General features: G+C 42.3%; 1 protein-coding gene across 1 annotated transcript; it reads left to right on the forward strand.

Annotated features, from left to right (window-relative positions):
- Nucleotides 1–83: 83 nt before the first annotated feature.
- On the forward strand, nt 84–17,034 carry LOC310785720 (uncharacterized protein; the record flags this gene model as incomplete). Its single annotated transcript, XM_083646856.1, has 4 exons — nt 84–285; nt 10,850–10,910; nt 11,451–12,439; nt 16,790–17,034. The coding sequence occupies 4 exons, from the start codon at nt 84–86 to the stop codon at nt 17,032–17,034; spliced, it is 1,497 nt and encodes a 498-aa protein (XP_083502982.1).
- Nucleotides 17,035–21,315: the final 4,281 nt, after the last annotated feature.

The raw sequence follows: 21,315 nt of genomic DNA on the forward strand, positions 1-21,315 counted from the left end.
CCTCCACTACACTCCTGACCTGGTGCGTTGAAGGACAGTTTGTCAGTAAATAGTTGAATATGAGAATTCCTGTCGGTGTTAAAATGCCAAAAGTTAAAGTCCAGAAACTGAGAGTGCTGGTGAAGCAGCGACTAACTGCAGCTGTTGAAGAGATATTTGAGCTGTTTGAAAGAACGATAGCAGAGTATGAGGAGGAAGCTGCTCGTTCAAAACAGGAGATTGATGGACTACGAAAGCTGCTAGATGATGTTTTAATAAATCCTGAAGGTCGCTTACACAGAGCAGGTTGGTGACATTTAAATGTTATGCCCCGTCCATTTGTATTGGGAACTAGGAATCTCCCGGTTCAGAGGCCAAGAACTCACTGTGACATCACCAGTGGTGGAAATGGCCAGGTTTACTCTCCTACTTATGCAGGGTGTAGTAGTAGTAGTAGTTTATTTGTCATTGCATAAAAAAGATATACAACGAAATTGCAAAGCTCCCCTTCCTGCAACCATAAAGTAACAAATTAAATAACAATAAATAACAATTCACCAATAATTCACCAGGCTCCACAGTAGACATCATAATAATTTACAGAGTAGTTCTATCAGTCGATATGAGGTAGCAGCAACGTGGTTAGTGCATTTTAAAACAGCAATAATATAATAGTAGCAATAGCTGTATATATAATAGTGTGGCAGAAATGATTATTTAATAATTGAGATATGGGGGGTCCCGGGATGCAGCCAGTGCTATATGCGGCCCGCCCCCCGCCCAATATGTTTCTGAATGCTTCCCTGTTTTCTCTTATTGATTTGACTCATTACCATTACAGCTACATAAAAACATCTCTTGCAAAAGTTACTCAAATAAGATTGCTGAGATCTATTGATTATTTCCTCTTGATTTTATTCATGACAGACTTGATGGCAGATTGGTATTAGGGATGGGCGCGAGTACTCGGGTACTCGAGCACTCGTTCATAACGTCAGTAGTCGAGTAACGTTTCTGCTGTTCGGGTAGGCTACTCGCCCCACTCCGCACCCCTTTAAAAATGGTCTAGAAGATCTACGCACGCATCGTCATGTGGATCTGGCAGCATGAACTGCACGGGCGTCGAGTCAGCCAGAATGTACAAGTACATTGTCCGCTTTGTTGCTTTCAAAATAAAACGTTTATTGTAAAGTAACCTTATTTATTTTGAGTAATGCGTTACAGCCACAGTTTCACGCCATATAACATCACAACGAGTATTTTGATACAAGGTTTGCTGCTTCATTCGTTGAAATACCTTTTCTCCTCCAACGTGCATCAAGCTATTTACTTTTGTTTAAGTAACATTATTTTGAAAGTTTTAACCGGAAGTTTTCCAGCTCATCCCGAAAATGGTGGCTGAAGATATGCTCCCGAAGGAGACGCAGACTTCTTCATAGCGCACGCCCGATAAAACTCATTCAAAACTTTGCAGTAACGCTAGTTTACTGACTACACTGTCGTTTCCCATAACGGTAGTCACAAGAAATGTGGAGAAAGAATCACTTTTTGGGAGACAATCGTTTCATGGTGATCACTATTCAGCTGCAGCTGTAACGTTAATCACACTGGTCAGTTTTCACTTTTTGGCAGAACACTGGACCTTGTAATCCGTGGATTTACGTTAGTGTAACAGTGATCATAAAGTAAAATGGATGATACTGGACAATAACCTGACATTGCTGGACAATGGACATGTAGGCTATTGGAAATGAATTCGCTTGTTTCACAAGTTGTCTGCTCCAAAGCGCTAATGCCATCCATCCCACCATCGGAGATACTGTCTGAGGTAGGCTTTAGATGTTCGCTTAGCGTCACCTAATATCACAGTCAGTCCCTCTCCTGACAAAAAATGCTCCAGGTAGCGCTTTTTCCATGCAAAAATGCAAACGTTATGTGTGAACAGCCCCATATACAGCAAATTACCCCTGCTCAGTCATTACCATAGTAATCACACAGACCCCCCCCCCCCCCCGCGCGCGAGTGCTCGAGCACTCGTTCATAATAGAAGGAGAGTACTCGAGTATTTAAATTGCTTAAAATGCCCATCCCTAATTGGTATTGACTGACACTGCATATTCATCTTCCAAATACATGTTTTCCTACTATTCTCTGCTCCTTTCATGCTGTCCTCTCCACTGCATTCTGTCTCCTCAGTTCTCCTCTCCTCTCTGTAAAAGACAAATGACAGACAATGAGAATAATAATAATAATAATATTCTTTTTTTACTTAACCTGTATTTTATGCACACCTGGGGTTAAAAAAGAAAGCAGATGTAGTGAGCATAGCTCTGACCTAATCAAATCTAACTGACATCACTGTGAACAACACAAAACAAAGAACACTTCTGTTCTGATATGATTGTTTTTAGGGTTGTCCCGATACCACCTTTTTGCTGACCAAGTACGAGTACGAGTACTGACATCTGGGTACTTGCCGATACTGAATACCGATACCGAGTATTTAATTTGTGGTCGACAACCTGTTTTTGTTACACCGTATGGTTAATTAAAAGATAACTTTTCAAGATTATGGGTTTTAGTGATTTTCTTTAGTATATATTATCTGCAGAAGTAGGCTACCTAGTTTTCGCAAGACCACAGAAATTTTGCATAATGGGTATCACCTATACTTGATAGTCTCTTCTCTTGATGCCTTATGAAACAAAAGTTTCCCATTAAATAAGGAAATAAGGTTTCCAATTAAATAAAGAAGTATGCTATGAATCAACCTTTAAACCACATAGCTGTGCATCTCCTTTGTATTTGTTCTGCTGGTCTATTTTCATCCAAACATTAGAATAGAGGTTCCTTGTGTTCATTATGTTGGGTCTCGTGGTTAGATTACTACTTTAATGTTTATTGTAAAAACAAACTTTATCGTGCTTTTATTTTGAAGGCAAAACCGAAATGAAATTGTGACAATTGTTGCTAAATTTGCATTAACGTTACGTTCCACTTTAATGTTACTTCCACTTTTAAAACGTTAAATGTTAAGGCAGTATGGATTACGGGACACGTAGCACGTATTACAACGATCTGGTAAGCCTTTGCTTGTTCCACAGCACTGTGTTGTCTGCTAGAAGAGAAACTAATGTTAACCTGTAAGTTGAACAGAAAGTGTTTTAGCTTGTTGCAGGCTACGCGGCTAACTGCAGAGCTAATCAGTCAGGCAGTGAATAGGCGAGCGAAGCGGTGCAGGCTCACTCAGCTGATTACTGACCTGATAGCTTTTTATTTCTCCTCACAAAGCGCTCCAGGCAGAGATGCAAACAAACAGGCTGTTATAGTGAAGCTTCTCTGCATGCATTAACAGCTGTGTGAGCCTGACGCTGGCTTGCTAGGTTAATGTCACGTTGCATGCCCTAGGTGTAAAGTGGTATCGGGCGCGCGGCCGTGTCAGTATCGGGCAAGTACGAGTACAGCAAAATAGGCCAGTATCGGCTCCGATACCGATACTGGCATCGGTATCGGGCCATCTCTAATTGTTTTAATAAAGTGTATCACTCAATTATAGTCATTAGCAGTGTTGGGAACGTTACTTTAAAAAAGTAATTAGTTATAGTTACTCACTACTTGTTCCAAAAAGTAACTGAGGTAGTAACTGAATTACTCTATAATAAAAGTAACTAGTTACCAGGGAAAGTAACTATTTGCGTTATCTCCACCTTGAAAATGCCAAATTTTCATGGATTGCTGCAAACCTGAGGGTACCCTCACGGGCCCCTCGGGCCGACCAAAACGGACGAGGCCGGGCTTGTTTTTTATTTATTTTTAATTAATAGGTCCGGGGTCGGGCCGTTTCAATAATTCAATTAAATAATGTTGTATTAGCGTACTCGCTTGATTTTACACAGCGGAGCACAGTCAGACAAAGAGGAGGAGTGCACAGACACTCCCCCAGCCACACAGTCACACACAGACCCTCACAGAGAGAGAGAGAGTCAAATAGAGAGACAGACAGAGGCTGCACAGGACGGCCGCGCGGCGGCGCAGCACGCGGAACAGAGAGGGAGAGAGATGTGTCATTATATCGTAATATTGGCTTCGGGCCTCGCAACGAGCTGGACCGGGCACGGGTCTGCATGTCACGGGCCGGGGAGGGCTCGGGCCAAAATTTCAGGCCCGCGCAGCTCTCTACTCCGGACTCGCCATTTCTGCTGCTTCCTTGAATCTGTTTGGTGTGTGTGTGTGTGTGTGTGTGTGTGTGTGTGTGTGTGTGTGTGTGTGTGTGTGTGTGTGTGTGTGTGTGTGTCGCCCGTGTCCTGACTCCTGGCTCGTGTGTAACACTGGCTCCGATTGGCTACCATGAAACACATGACTCTGCCTTAGCCAATCATAATCGTTTATCTCGTTATTAACCCACCCGGTCTCCTCACTTGACAACACTAGTGTAGGCTACGGGTAGTTTACTCAATCATTTCATAGTAACGCACCGCATTTAGCGTTCAGTAACGATAACGGCGTTGTAACGACGGAAACAGTAATTAGTTAGATTACCCTGTTACTGAAAAAATAACGGCGTTACCTAACGCCGTTCTTTTAAACGGCGTTATTCCAAACACTGGTCATTAGTCAATACAAAAATAGTCTCGCTAGTAGTGTTGTCACGGTACCAATAATTCAGTAGTCGGTACCGGTACTAGTGAATTTCCACGGTACTCGGTACCAATTTCGGTACCACGGTAAAAAAAACAGACTGATATTTCTTGAACATATTCTCCTTTATTAAAGTATGCAACCATTTCCAATGAACAAATAGCATGTAGGCTTCAACTTTAAAACAAAACAATGTGCTTCTGCTTACTTCTTACATTCAACTATGTATGGCAGTGAGTACAGACAGTGCAACACCAGTGGCATGTAGCCCTCAAGTATTTAATTGTATTATTATATTAAATATTATAATTTAATTTATTTCACAGAATTGCTGGAATCCTTTTTTTTCAACGGTGTATATTGGTATTTGATCGATGCATAGGAATTCTGCCAATGCCCTATCACACTTTCTTGCTTCATGTGAGTTCTTGTCATATTTCCTCTGCTTTTCAAAAACATCAGGAATTGTCTGCTGGGTGGTCTTTTGGGCTCCGCGACTTGTGCCTTCCTCTTCATCTTCATCTCTCGCATACTGTTAAATGGAAAGTAACGTCAGTGAGATTTACTAAAATAAAGAGATGATAAAGAGAACTGCACATACACACATGTAGAGTGCAAGCAATTTTATGTAGCTAGTTTTAATTCACGGACATGTTTCACCCGAAAGAAGCTTGTATTTATTTTGATGCCATGTTGAACTATGGCTAAGTTCGGCTATTAGCCGTGTCCCATAATGTTTCCATTACAAACATTGCATTGCACACGTGTTACACTATGCTAGCTAACGCTGTACCAGGTATTAGCCGGGTCCCATAATGATTCCATTACAAAACACGTTACGTTAACGTTAGCGCAAACGTTTTTTGGTTACACAATGCATTGCCAGCTATCTCAAAAACGAATGTGACAGGATAAGGTCTGTTTGATATGTTGTTAAACGTGTTATTTTACACCGTTTGAAAGAAGTAACCCACCTTGAATCATTTGAACAGGTCTGGGTGCCTGTCTTTCAGCTGCTTGGCGAGATTGGATGTGTTATCCTGTTTGGTTTGGAACTCCCTTTCACACTTTTTGCAGATGGGACTTTGGGGACTGATATTTCCAAATGCGACTCTTTGCATTCTTCTTCTCAACAAGTTGAGTTGTTGGAATAGGACAGGAGCAGCCGCTCCTGCTGTAGCTGTTAGCCATTATCTTCGCTGCCTCCTGCCTGTGCGTGCCCTCCAGTGTTGCTCCTGGCCAATCCAGGCGCCACAGGGCGTGGTTATTGCTTATCCTATGTGGGGTTAGAAATCACGCGTATGCGCAGTATATGTATGTATGTTGATCAGGCAGACAGGCTAACGTTAGCTGGCGGCTGGGTCCATGAAGCCAAGCCATGGTGGCAAACTAAATAGTAAATTCGGTACCCTCGGTACCATGAAAAACAGGTACCGTTCAGTACCGTAGCAATGTAGTACCGTCCAAGTACCGAAGTACCGAGTACCGTGACAACACTACTCGCTAGCCAGCCTCTCTGTCACGCTCTTGGCTCCGACCATATGTCAATCAGAGCGGCTTCCGCACCCATGTGTGTCGCTGTAATGCTCCCGCCGAACGCTAACTAGCTAGCGTAGAAAGCTAACGGCAGAAACCTACAGGCTAACTCATTGCTACATGCTGAAAATGGCAAGTTTTGAAGAAAATTTGGATTGTGCAATAAAGAAGGCCTGCTCGGCACTTTCGGTGGATGGTTGTAAAGATATCAAGAGAATATGTTTAGAACATTTGCTGTCTAACAGTGACTTTATGCCTGTGAGCTCTCCTCCTCCTGTGTAAATGTTCCACCGACACAAGTTCCACCCCAAAACTATTTTCCAAGGGCACTAACGCTAAGCACCGCCCAAGACGAGGATGATTGGTTAACCCAAACAGACCATTTTTTTTTCGCAATCCCACAATGGAAACCTGCGGCGCAAGACTCTCTGACGGAAGGGAAGAGAGGCTGGCTAGCGAGACTAATACAAAAATAAAGGCTTTTATAGAACGGAAAGCCAATGACTGCTTAGTCTGCAGATAAAACACAATGACAAAAGGCATAGTAATTTAGACTGTTATTGTCATGTTACTGATCTGTTTGAATTTTGCATTGGTGCCAGTTCTCAGTGAATGGTAGCCTGGGTCCCGTGAATGGGGCAGGCACTATAAACCTAGCCTGGGTAAACCCAGCCTTCAACGTGACGTCACAGGCTATGCCTGTAGCGTAAGTGATAGCACATAGAGGTCACACAGAGGCTGGGTTTACCCAGGCTGCTATAAACCATCTGTGTCGTTTCGCTTTTTACTGAAAAATGCTACCACCAGATTAAAGAAAAGACACTATGTGATGTTAACTGATGCTTTTTATGTAATGTGTGTGACTGCGTGTTTGTTTTCCTTATTATTGGTCTCCAAAAAGATGGCTCTGTCCAGCAGCTGCAGTAGCTAGCTCGACTCTAAAGTCCCTTTGGTTTATAGTGGGACTCCTGGCTAGCGCAGTTAGCTTAACGTTAGCGGGTTGTTTTTTGGAGCTAAAGATACAATCCCTGGACGTTTCATTTCGGGTAAAGGGGTTTCCATTAGTTTCTATATGTTTACGCCAGCTCTGTGAGTATGAAGTGCTTTTGTGGGGCTGTTTGATCACAAGCGGTTTGTCTGCCAAGCAGGGGAGCCTGAAGTGTAGGCAGTGCTACGTGAGCTAACACTGAGATGATTCATGAGCGACCTCTGCCCTATGACCCCTCCTCTGATAGTTAAAATAGCGTCATCGGAGCACTCATAAATCACAGAGGTGAGAAATCGTGATAACCAGCGGATCTCTACCAAACAGAGGCTATCCCTTACGACTACATTTACTCAGAGCAAAGGCATGCATGTAAGTTCCCCGATGAGTAACGACATGTTAATCCTTTGTACACCTCTAAGTCTTAATCTAGGACCTCTATCCCCTCCTCCCCGAGCATCAGGTAGGCAGTCTACCCTACTGATACAGGTGGCCTGATGGCACTTTTTCCCTCCAGGGTGAAATAATTTACTAACCTATATAGTAGAATTACCCAGTACATATTTTGTGAACAAGCTGAGGTCCGAGATCATTCTGTCCTTTCTACATGCATGGAGGAGGCTATTTGCTTAACCCAAAATCATGCCTCTTACCTTATACGATTTGTGGACCCTTCTCAAAAATGTTTTGAAGAAGAAAAATAAATAAATAAAAATCCAGGGGTTTTATAGGTTTTATATATAAGTTTACACTTTTCCTTATAAAGCATACAAATCATTTTCCAGTACAATTTTGTCCAATATACATGACATTATTGTCCAATATACATTCCCTTGTTAAGCATCACCACTGGCTTCAAATTATATTCCCTTCTTTACTGGGCACTCTCATAGTGCTCGTCTTGAGGGATAATTCTGTTTTCTGTGATGATCAACGAGTAGTTCTCGTTTGAGAGATAATTCTGTTTTCTATGGATCAATGAGTAGTTCTCATTTGAGAGATAATTCTCTTTTCTATGGATCAATGAGTAGTTCTCATTTGAGAGATAATTCTGTTTTCCATGGATACAATGAGTAGTTCTCGTTGAGAGAGTATTCTGATTTCTTTGATGATCAGTTTCTCTGTTTGAGAAAACCGAATGGTTTCCCCTATGGAAATAATCGGTTTCTCTATCGGAAACTGAATGGTCTTTCTTTTCCTTTTCCTATAGAAATAATCTGTTTTTCTATAGAGAAACTGAATGGTCTTTCTTTTTCTTTTCCTATAGAAATAATCTGTTTCTCTATCGAGAAACAACAGTTCAGGGCCCGAAATTAACTTTTTGACCCACCGGCCAGTGGCGGGTAGATGGAAAAAAAAATCTACCCGCCAAGCAATTTTCTTACCGGCCAAAAAAAAAAAACATTTTTGTGTCACATATATCCATATACCGTAAATTCCGGACTATAAGCCGCGGCTTTTTCCCAGTTTTTTGGCCCCTGCGGCTTATATAACGGTGCGGCTTATCTATGGATTTTTTCAGCAAACGGCCACTCGGTGACCTCCAAAATCGATGGATTTTACAGGTTACACAGCTTCATCTGCACATTTTATGTGCATTGCTTTGCTGCTTGTTTTTTCGATTATTTTTTTGTAAAGCACCTTGAATTGCCTTTGTGTATGAAAGGTGCTATATAAATAAAATTTGACTTGACTTGACTTGACATCATTTGGCGGAAATCAACCGGCATCACGGTGAACATGGCGCTCAGCTAGACAGCTGCTACACCAGACCAAACAATATGTTTTAGCGATCTGATCTAAAATGAATAAGGTGACCAGAACCGAGAAGAACATTCTTATTGTATATTTGTATTGTATAGCTTCATTTAAATGCTTAGTTTATTGTTTTTAATGTGCAAAATAATAATTTCTCAGTGGCTTCTGTGTGCGCTCTATTTGTGCAGAATCATTCTTTTACTTTGAAAATCATCCACCGGAGGTCTTATATTCGCTAGCGGCACATAGTTGACTGGCTACAAGCAGTAGCTTGACGCTGGTTGCTGGTTGCTGTGAACATCTCGGGCGTCGTACAGCATGTTGAAACACTGTTTCTCTGCTCTCTGGCCCACTGTTTTTACTACACTCCTGCACCAGACAGGTAGACACCGCTGTTTACATGTGTCGGTGGCTGTCACCAGGGCCGCCGCTCCCTACACGTGCACAATGCACTGAGCGTAGGGCACCAAGTGTCGTCTAGGAGCAGAGGTTCTCAAATGTTTTTCAGCCAAGGACCCCTTATAAGATAGAAAATATACCGGGGACCCCCTCATTCTGATTTGTGATTTTGGGCTAAGCTTAATTGTTTCCACGGTAACGTGCTTGACTTTTAAATTGACAGGTTTGTTAGATTAGAATGTAATCCATGAACCATTTTATATTAAAGCATACAATATTTTCATTGAACTATGAGAACCACTGGTCTAGGGCATCATCCAGAGCAGGAATATCACGGTCAAACAGACAGTGCGGAGGATGCCCCGCAGTTTGATAATGCCCCTTCTAAAATTAACTCTCCACACGGCCAGTTTGGCATTTTTTAACTGGCCACGGTGCCCCCTTAAAATACATTTGCGGGATCTCCTCGTTAATTACATGCGACGCAGTAAACACTCACGTTTCCCTCGTCACCAGTCATGCTGGACATCAGTACAAGTGCGAGATTCCTCTCATTCCCGCAAATATGTAACGTAGCCTACGTAAATACTGTACAGTATTGTGTAGTGGAAGCGATCACCTTGCTCTATAATGATCAGAACGGGTGTTGTTCAAACTGAACATTTATTTCTTCAACATGCTGCAGTAGAAAGGGAGATAAACAGCGGACTTTTCAGTCCATCTTGCAAGACACTATTTTCGTAGTTAAACTACTGTACTTCCCTGCATACGGCAGATACTTCCTTCTTGGAGTTTCAAAACAAAGCGCCTCTGCTTCCAACATGAAATAATTCAGACATCTCAAGTAAAACATAACGAAATTACTATTACCAGACACACACACACAAGATTGCATTTGTGAATTTTTCTTGGTAGGGGGTGGGGGCACAATGAAAAAATTAAGCTTAGGGCACCCAAATGGCCAGCAGCTGCGCTGGCTGTCACACACAATGCACACACACTTGCATGGTATTTACTTGGTGCTGGCTAACGTTTACTACAGTAAAGTTAGCTTAGCTCACTTACACTCACAGAAACGTGTCACCCTTCTTATTACTAGTGGACCCATGGGAGTTAGAGCTTCCCCTGGGAGTTAGACCCCCTCTGGTCTGGAACCCACTACAGTGGTCTCCAAAGCCTCCAGGACACACTCTTTTCTTTTTTTCTGCTGCTTTATTTATACCGGTACACAACTGATTCTCCCTACTTATATAGCCTCAGACTAATGACATCACTGATGACATCATCACTGAGCCTCAGCCTTAGGGAAATCACCATTAGGTATTTAGGGAAATTACTCTGCCCTAATTAAAAAATCTGGCTCCGTCAGGACACCCGCAGGGGTGCTCTTTACACGTTCTGAAAGTTTCAGCCCGATCGTACGTAAAACGGCATAGCTGTGGCCAAACAAAATTCTACTCACTCACTCACTCACTCACACACAGACACTTCTCATTCTTAGCAAACAAGTGTCAGTTGACTTCCTGCTTTCATGTGAATGTGTCTGTATTTCAGCTGTACCTCCAGACCTCCAGCAGATGTCGGTCTGTAAAGAGTTTCCCCCTGAGCAGCAGGAGTGGAGCTCCAGTCTGGACCAGGATGACCCAGAGCCCCCACACATTAAAGAGGAACAGGAGGAACTCTGGACCAGTCAGGAGGTAGAGCAGCTTCAGGAGGACCCAGAGCCCCTACACATTAAAGAGGAACAGGAGGAACTCTGGACCAGTCAAGAGGGAGAGCAGCTTCAAGGGCTGGAGGGTGTGAAGAGTGAAGATGATGAAGAGAAACCTCAGTCCTCACAGCTTCATCAAATCCAAACTGAGGAGAACAGAGAGGCAGAGCCTCTAGCCAGCAGCTCAACTGAACAGCTGAAAACAGAAGCCGATGGAGAGGACTGTGGAGTATCACAACCAGTCAGGAACTTAGATCAAGCTAGTCATTTACAACCAATTAGTCCTGGCAAGACTTCAGACTCTTCTGAACCTGAGACTGAAAACAGTGATGATTGGACGGCAATGAGTAAAGCTCAGTCAGTTGTAGACTCTCAGAAAAACTGTAAAGTTCTTGGGAAGAAACGCTTTAGTTGCTCAGTTTGTGGTAAATATTTTGGCCGCAGGGGAACTCTGCTGAGACACATGAGAGTCCACACAGGTGAGAAACCATTTAATTGCTCAGTCTGTGGTAAAAGTTTTGGTTATAAAGATTACTTGACGGCACACATGAGAATCCACACAGGACAGAAACCATTTAATTGCTCAGTCTGTGGTAAAGGTTTTATTCAACAAAAACACTTGATGGCACACAAACGAATCCACACAGGAGATAAACCATTTAATTGCTCAGTATGTGGTAAAATATTTGGTTGTAAAGGATCCTTGAATAGACACATGAGAATCCACACAGGAGAGAAATTATTTAATTGCTTAGTCTGTGGTGAAGGTTTTACGCAAAATAAACACTTGACGTCACACATGAGAATCCACACAGGAGATAAACCATTTAATTGCTCACTCTGTGGTAAAGGTTTCCGATCTAAAGCACCATTGATGATACACACGAGGATCCACACAGGAGAGAAACCATTTAATTGTTCAGTCTGTGGTAAACGTTTTACTCAAAATAAACACTTGACTTCACACATGAGAACCCACACAGGAGAGAAACCATTTACTTGCTCGGTCTGTGGTAAATGTTTTTGTTCTAAAGTAGCATTGATGATACACATGAGAGGCCACACAGGAGATAAACCTTTTCATTGCTTACTCTGTGATAAACATTTTACTCAAAATAAATACTTGACGTCACACATGAGAACCCACACAGGGGAGAAACAATTTAATTGCTCACTCTGTGGTAAACATTATATCCAAAAGAAAAACTTGATAACACACATGAGAATCCATACAGGAGAGAAACCATTTAATTGCTCAGTCTGCGGCAAATATTTTGGTTGTAAGGAATACTTGATGGCACACATGAAAATCCACACAGGAGAGAAACAATTTAATTGCTCAGTCTGTGGTAAAGGTTATGATTATAAAGTACGATTGAGGGTACACATGAGAGGCCACACAGGAGAGAGACCATTTAATTGCTCAGTCTGTGGTAAAGATTTTACTCAAAATAAAGACTTGACATCACACTTGAGAATCCACACAGGAGATAAACCATTTATTTGCTCAATCTGTGGTAAAAGTTTTACTCGAAAGCAACACTTGACAACACACATGGGAATCCACACAGGAGATAAACAATTTAATTGTTTAGTCTGTGGTAAAAGTTTTAGTCAAAATGGAAACTTGAAGACACACATGAAATACCACACAGGAGAGTAGGGTTAGGTGGTATCCACATTATTATATATGTATACTGTATATATATATATTTTTTTAAAGGAGCTGTATGATACATAAGGGTGGAGGGGAGGCAGATTAGCCCCCCTCCCGACTGCCCGATTTATATTTTTATGTTTACTCCATTGATTTTATCCATTGTAAATATTCTCGTATTTCAGTTACATAAACTGCCAAGAGAATATTCAATAAAGAAAACTTGAAACTTGAAACTTACTAATTCATAACAGGAGAGTACTCGAGTATTTAAATTACTTCAAATGACAGAAACAATGTCCAGCGTTTTCTTTTTAAACCCTGTATCCCTCCATTAGTATAACAGGCGGTATCAAATGTTGTATACCTTTCAAACTTGTAGTCGCTGCTATACCATTTCCCACCATAAGATGGCTGCGCCGCTGCATTGCACTTCAACACAGTGGCAAACATGATACAGTACCAGTTCCAATTTTATTCTCTGGTTGAAAATAGGAAAGAATGTGTACCGGTAGTTTCTTCTTTCTCTAGTAACATTTTCACAACACGGCTCAGAGTAGCATTACTGTTTGTGTTGTGGAATCTTAAAGTGATAATACGGAATATGTTCATCTAAATAAATGTCTGTTAAGTCACTATCTGATAGTGACGAAGAACGAAATGAAATGTGACCGGCTGGTTTAACAGGATACCAATCATCTGCATTGGTTCAAACTTCCTCCGGTCTGAAGCATTCCCCCCCAACTTCCTTTGTCCATGTTCGGTGGGTGTGAATTACAGACTGTCTAATGGTGAATTCGCAGAATGTAGAAGAGACAGTCTGCCTTGAGAGACTAACAGCCATTCATTGGTAGGCTGCTGCAAGGATTTAACCAACCATCCAAATCCTGTTTACCTGAGTGAGCTATAGCCCACTTACTCTGGTACATGGCATGACAAGTCTGTTTTTCAAGCTCTGTCTTACTATAGACTGAGCTATCTGGTCCTGTCTGCCTACTGTAAGTGTTGTGCTTGTTTTAGGCCAGTAGAGGGCAATATATCCTATATATCAAATGTAATTACCGTTTTGTATTGTTTCTATTTCATTATATTTTAGATGGTAACTTGTGCATTTTGGTAAATATAATGGTAATAGTAAAAAAAAAAAAAAATCTATATGTCTATATGTTGAGAGCACTGTAACAGTATCTTTCTCATTTGTTTTGTGTGAGGTCAGAAAATAATTGAGCGAGTACTAAAGCACACTTGTACTTTGGCTTAAGACAAAGTACAACATTAGTTGCAGCAAACAAGATGGAAACCACAGCCACAACCACAGCTAGCCGCGTGCTTGTAACCTGGATGTCACATGAAACTGAACCTACAAAACTATATTTGTTTTCTCTTTCTTTTTTGCAACCTCACATTTGAAATCATTTGTCCACAAATCTTATCTACCCATTCACCAAATGTTGTTTACAACTACAAATCTTTTCTGCACATTTAGACATTATTTTTTATTTGTGTATAAGTTTGTGCTCTCATCTGCAATATTGTATAAGTTTTTTAGTTGTATGATTTAATTTGTTAAAATAATATGCCATCACATTTTATGGTTTACGACCTGTTTTATTTTTGAATGCACTTGTATTGTAAGTCATACGTCCTTAATGTGACGTGATTTTGTGTGTGACCATCGTAAATATTTTGTATGTTTGTCACCTTACAATACACAGAAGAGCGGAGAGCACGCTCCTTCCATGGCATCTGATGTTTTTACCAGTGCTGTGATCAAATATTCTGTGTGATCCTTCTTCAACATGCCTAATGAAGCAAAAATAAATAAATAGATCAAATGAATCTGTATTTGGTCGATTCAAAATTGTGTGACCCTCCTCTGGACTCAAATTAATAAGTGTACCTGAGACTAAATTTTAAAAAGCATCACCCTCCCCAATTTTCCTCCAGTGACCCCTTCCATAAATAACCAACAGTCAGTCAGTCATATAACCTGAACTAGTGTCCTCTAGAGAGAGAGTGGTGTCAGCGGAGGACCAAAATGCGAGACTCATTAGCCAATGAACAGCCAGGAATGGGTATCGCGCTACTTTTGCATGCTAAAATAAAGCTGATAATGTACAATTTGATTCAATGGGGGGGAAACCCTTTCAGAGTACAACACAAACTGTATATTTTGCTGCAACTCGACAGTGCTGCTTAATCCAGGACCTTATACTTCTGGGAACTCTTGAGAGTAAAAAACTGGTCCATTGGAGTGAATGGAGATGTCGGGACTCTTCTATCTACACAGCTCTGACCTGAACTATAGCCTCACCTGTTTTCAGTGTTTGTGTTCAATTTTGAACCAGTAGCCTTATTATTTAGCCTTTCTGATACTTATCACATGGTCAAATCAGCCAATTTTATTGGCTGGGGGGGGGGGGGGGGTATTCGACAATACCAGTGTAAGCGACGTGTGTGTGTGTGTGTCAATGAATGAAACAGTCCAAGACGCCTAGGGTACAGCAGTGAACTTTCTGCCATGCACGCTATGACGTTTGGAGGGAGCAGCACCACAGTGATGTGCGCAAGCGCGCTGGGTCTGGAAAACATGTCGGTGGACGTTGTAAACAAAAGAGATCTCCACAGAAGGCATTCAGCCGGACGATGCAACAGTAAAAGCTATATATGATATGGAGAGGCCAAACGACAAAAAGGCTGTGCAGCGGGCCCTTGGTATGCTTAACTATCTAGGAAGATTCATACCAAATTTGGCAGTGAAGACTGCTCACTTGAGAAAGCTGCTACACCAAGAGACAGAGTTCCAATGGGGACATGAGCATGATGAGGAATGGGAGGGGCAGTTAGATGTTCTGACGAGCGAACCCCTACTGACTTTTTTCTGCCCTAAAAAGAAAACAAAGGTGTCTACTGATGCCTCGAAGGATGGGCTGGGGCGTTATTTCGAATCGCACATAGGCTCCGCAATAACCACGCCCTGTGCCCGCCTACGCAGCAGTCAAGCGCCGGGATTGGCCAGGCGCTCATGCTCACAAACACTGCAGGGCTCGCAGCCCAGCGATTTCATTAACCAACTGAATAGCTCTTGAGAGCGGACAGCGATTTCATTAACCAACTGAATTGCTCTTGAGAGCGGACATTGAAATGAATTATGGTCACAAACTGAATGGGTGAATTGGGTGGGAAGTGAAAATGGCTAATTTATGTATTCAAAGCAGACCTTTAAAACAGGAAACCCAGAGCTATTACTCTTGGGGTTGATGCAGGTTGATGGGATTTTCTCACAGGGCTTTCTGAGGAGAAAGATCATTATTGCCTCAAATATCAGATTAAGACGAGATGAAAAAAGTTGCGCTATAACAACAATCTAACTGTGTTAGTTTTGCTAAGAAGTTTTGATGGAGAAAAATTTGTTAAAACATTGTTAATTTACCGTTTTACCGAAATCATGTTGGCAGCACGCCGAGCTGCTTGTCAGTCTGCTTCTAGCGCACCTGGAGCTTGTCAATAAATCATCGTCCCATTGGCTCACGTGAGCATGGGCGCCTGGCCAATCCCGGCGCTTGACTGCTGCATAGGCGGGCACAGGGCGTGGTTATTGCAGAGCCTATGCGATTCGAAATAACGCTGGGCTGGGGGCTGTCCTGCAGGAAGATGAGGGAGCATGGCGTCCAGTGTATGCATATGTGTCACGCTCCATGACGGATACAGAGGGCAGATACTCACAAATCGAAAAAGAATGCCTTGGTCTGGTTTTTGGGTGTGAAAAATGTCATACCTACATCTATGGACTTCCTAAAGTTATCTTGGAGACAGACCATAAGCCACTGCTCGGTATTGCAAAGAAAAATCTGTGTGACATGTCGCCCCGGATACAGCGCCTAATGATGAAGCTGCAACGTTATGATTATGAGCTCATATATGTGCCAGGCACACAATGTTCATAGCGGATACGCTGTCCAGGGCTGCACCGTGTGACACACACAACACTGAGACAGGGGAGGATGTGGCTCTTCATGTGGATATGATCTATGCAGCGCTGCCCACCACACAGGAGCAGCTATCAAGATAGCCTCAGAGACATCAAGGGACCCTGTTCTGACTAAAGTGATGATAAATCTCCAAGGAGGCTGGAAGAAGGGCTCATGTAAACAATATCATCACATTCAGTCGGAGCTCTCTGTGGTGGACGGCCTTCTGCTTAAGTCTGATAGGATTGTGGTGCCCACATCTATGCAACGAGAAATGCTCACCAGGATACACGAGGGGCACCTGGGTGTAGAAAAGTCAAAAAGGAGAGCACGGGAAGCCCTCTACTGGCCAAACATGAATTCTGATATTGACCAGCTGATCAAGGAGTGTGCCACATGAGTATCACTATAAGCAAACAAAGGAACCCCTCATTACCACAGAGCTCCCATCACAGCCCTGGGAAAAGGTAGGGACATATTTCACTATGAGGGCAAAGAGTATTTATTAGTTATAGATTATTATTCTAATTATCCAGAAATGTACCTCTTGCCCAGTACCACATCAAGAGCTGTGATAACACAGTTAAAGTCAATATTTTCCCAGCAGGGCATTCCCCTGACTCTGGTTTCTGATAATGACCCTCCCTATGCCAGTGATGAGTTTCAGGGGTTAGTCTAGGGCACACATGGGCAAAATACGGCCACCTGTGTGGCCCGCGATGGAATTGCAATTTTTTTTTTTTTTTTTTTTTTTACACACACAGTGCACCTGAACGCAACATGCAAGATACCCGTTGAATAACTGTCCAAATGTTCATGTCATATTCTGGCCAATTCTCCACTTCTGTTATAGCATTTCAGTCTGGAATATGGAATATCTTTCAATAATCTTTATGACTAAAAGGCTACATTGAAGTAGAAATTTAAATAACTCAAATAACTCAATGGTTTGGGATTTATTTAGCTTCAAGACTGCATTTTTGTTCTTGTGACCCTCAACACAGGCTTTGATCATCCCAGGACACTTACTGATACTTATGCTTAAATGAACCCACTCATATTCTGATTTATTTAAAGAAAAACATTTCAGTTAGTGGAAATTCTAATTGGCAATCTAGCAGCCATATTGGCAGGTGGTCAAAAAAGTTAATTTCAAGCCCTGAGAGCAGGTGGTAACATAGGAGTGAGTGAGAAAAGGATCAAATATTGGTGGTTAACACTTTGAGTGCCACGCCCCTTGGGCAAAAGGTTGCTGTACTGTGCCACATAGGCCGCAATGCATTTTAATATAGCCATATCATTTTTTGTGTTCCTCTTATATGGACAACCAATAGCCTTTATGAAACTTTGAACCCTTCTGTTTCATTTTAAAAAAAAACTGTGTTTATAAACCGTTCCATTTTGGAAATACACCCCTCTGAAAAAGAGTGTTTTAGACCGAACACAGCATGCTGAACTTAGTTTCTGAGATAATCACATCTTTATGTTAGAAAGGCGACAGAATGAATTCTGCTTTGAGTTGAACAAAATGATATAGCTGAAATGAAAGCTTAGAATGTCTAGTTTACCTGCGGGAAAAGTATGTCAAAAGAATGTTTTTTTTTTTTTCTACAAATATTAGTATGCAGCTTGGTCCAACATCAAAATGCTCACTTTCACAGCGTCATGCTGGATATTGAAGTCCATATTTCCACAAAGAAAGAAGATATCAACTTTTTTTTTTTTCTGGATGAAACTACACATTCTAAGCTTTCATTTTTTGTGTAACATTATAAAAATATTCAAACACAAAATTTCCTGCATTGTTTTATTTTCTTGAAAAGAACCTTCACAGGAGTTGGAAATGAACACATGCTGTATATTGGAGGCAAAAAAAGGTCACGAGCGATGACATCATCACTGCTGACATCACTGGACACTTGTACCGATGACATCATCCGAGCCTATGACATTGAGGACAGTTATGACATCAGCATCACTGTTATAGAAAATATTATTGTCTTGTACTATAAACAATGGGCCGTGGCCTCTCTGGGCGTCCCCCTGTCCGGACAGCCATATTCAGATGACCTGTGTGGAGTTAGCACAAAACATACAGATCTTTTATAACTGCTGCTTTGAGATGTGGGGGCGAGTCTATAGTACTGTAGTACTATAGAATAGGATAGAATAATCTATAAATAACTATCTATATATAATAATATATAATAATAATATAATATATAATAATAATATATAATAATAATATATATAATAATATATAATAATATATATAATAATAATCTATAAATAACTATAGAATAATAATAGTACTGTTATCTAGTCTCTTTTTGAGTATCACTCACAGTGATTGTTGTATAAAGATACAACAATCACTGTGAGTGATACTCAAAAAAGCAGGGGTAGAGGCAGAGAGGCACATGGTCACATTGCGGGCAGACAAATCTGGTCTCCTTTCGGTGTCCCTTCGCTGCGCAGTGCGCACATTTCCGATTTGCCTTGCTCTTGGTGGGCGGGACTTTCACCGGCTGTGGCACATGACCCGCAAAGTCTACATTCTGCCTCACTGAAGCTGACCGTTGGCGTGTGTGTCTTGGCGTCTTTCCTGGAGGAAGAGGAGGTGGCTCGTCTGCCGGTGGAGGAGGGGGGGGGCAAGCAGATGTCGCCTCCGTCCACGATTTCACCACAGACAGGGTGAAGTCTTTGAGGACTTTGCAGCTGGACGTGGGGTTGCATTTCCTGTACAGAGTAAATGCATTGCTCATTGCAATCTGCATGAGGTAGACCACGAACTTGGAGCTCCATTTGGACGTCTTCCTCACAAATGGATAGTAGGAGATCTTCTGGTCAAGTCGATCAACCCCACTCATGTACTGGTTGTACTCGACAACACATGCTGGCTTGCTCTGCAGGACCCGTTCACTTTGCCCTTTCTCTTTCACCGCCACAGTCTTCATGACATCCTGGTGGAAGGTGGAGATCATCCTGACGATGCGCTTGTCCCGCCATGCCAGGAACATCACCCCATCGTCATGACGAGCAAGTCGTTCACCTACTCGCAGATCCGACATGGTCACCTGCCGGATGGACGCAGGTTCGCCCCTCTTCACCCGGAGTGTCCCAGCTGAGTGCATCTGGAGGCTGAGGAGACGTCGGCTCACGGTCCCGCTGTTGTAGAAATTATCCATCCAGAGACGGTAGCCATATCCCTCAAGGCCGGCAATGAGGAACTGCACGGTGTCCAGTAGGGTGCTGTGAATTCCACAGTAGGGTTTCATTGCATAGCAATACCCGTTTTCTGAATCACACAGAATATAGCTCTTTATTCCGTACTTTATCGGTTTTGCCGGATTGTACACACGGAAACGTAGCCTCCCCCTCCACAACAGCATCCCTTCATCCACACTAATGTTTTGTGAGGGCTGGTACATTTCCTTGAACTTGGAGAGGAGCAAGTCAAGGATGAGCCGCACTTTGTGGAGCCGGTCGGTGGCATCGACCCTCTCATTGTCACAGAAATGGAGAAAGCGCCATATCAGCTGGAACCTGTTGCGGGACATTGTCTTCCTGAAGTATGGGGTCTCCATCGCCACATCAAGAGACCAGTAGTCCGCAATCTTGGGCTTCTTGATAAGGCCAGTGAGGAAGAGGAGCCCCAGGAATCGCTTCAGCTCTCCCACAGACAGCGGTTGCCAGGCGTTTACCCGGGTGTAGGGCATGTGCAGCTGATCCAGCACGGCGATGCACTGTTTAGCATAGATGTTGGTCTGCTGAACAATGATCTGCAGCAGCTCATCACAGAGGAACAGCTCCAGGAAATCTGCCGGCTTGTCTGACTGTAGTGATGCAGCCGCATTCCTGGGACCTGGCATTGCTGTGAAGGGGAAGACTGTCGGGCTCCAGTCTGGCATCGTATGCCAGCGTGGAGAGTCCTCCTGACGAGGCTTGCCCGCTGAAAAATGAAATAAAAGGTTTTTCTTCAGACAATTGTGATATGTAAAAAAGCTGTCTTTTTTCCAATAATTAGAAGCCTTGTGTTGACAATAATAATAATAATAATAATAATAATTGATATTATTATTATTATTATTATTATAGATGAGCTGGCTGCATACGTGACATGAATTTCCTGTAAAGTATCTATAGATTCTCACCTCTTGAAGACCCTCTCTTCCCAACTGCAGATGCCCGCACGCGCTCAGTCGTCACCACCTCCTCCTCCTCCTCCTCCTCCTCCACCACCTCCTCCTCCTCCTCCTCCTCCCCTGTAGTCAAAGTGAGTTTATAAAATATGATACATTCTTGAGGGAAAAAAGTTTATGTTTTCAATATCAGATGAATAATTGTAATTCTAAAATGGCTTATATCTCACCTTCGTCACTGGACTGCAAGCGGGCACGACGAAAGCTGGCGGGAGCACCTGCCTCTTCATCGTCAGTCCCCTCCTCAGAGCTGTGCTGCAACTCTGAAATTTTATATTTTACATGGTATTAGTAGGCTAATTCAGGATTGTTATTCTTACCAAGCTTTGTGTTGACAAAAATAAATTGATGAATAAGTGTGTGCGTTTATTTTTTTATTTTTTTACATTATTACCTCCAATGGTTTGTTTACTTGCTGGCCAGTGATGCCTGTTCCTATATAGATACTGTACTGTAAGTCACATGTTTAGATTGTTCTC

Source organism: Poromitra crassiceps (assembly GCF_964638095.1).
Source record: "Poromitra crassiceps genome assembly, chromosome: 11".
In the NCBI taxonomy this organism is placed as follows: Eukaryota; Metazoa; Chordata; class Actinopteri; order Beryciformes; family Melamphaidae; genus Poromitra; species Poromitra crassiceps.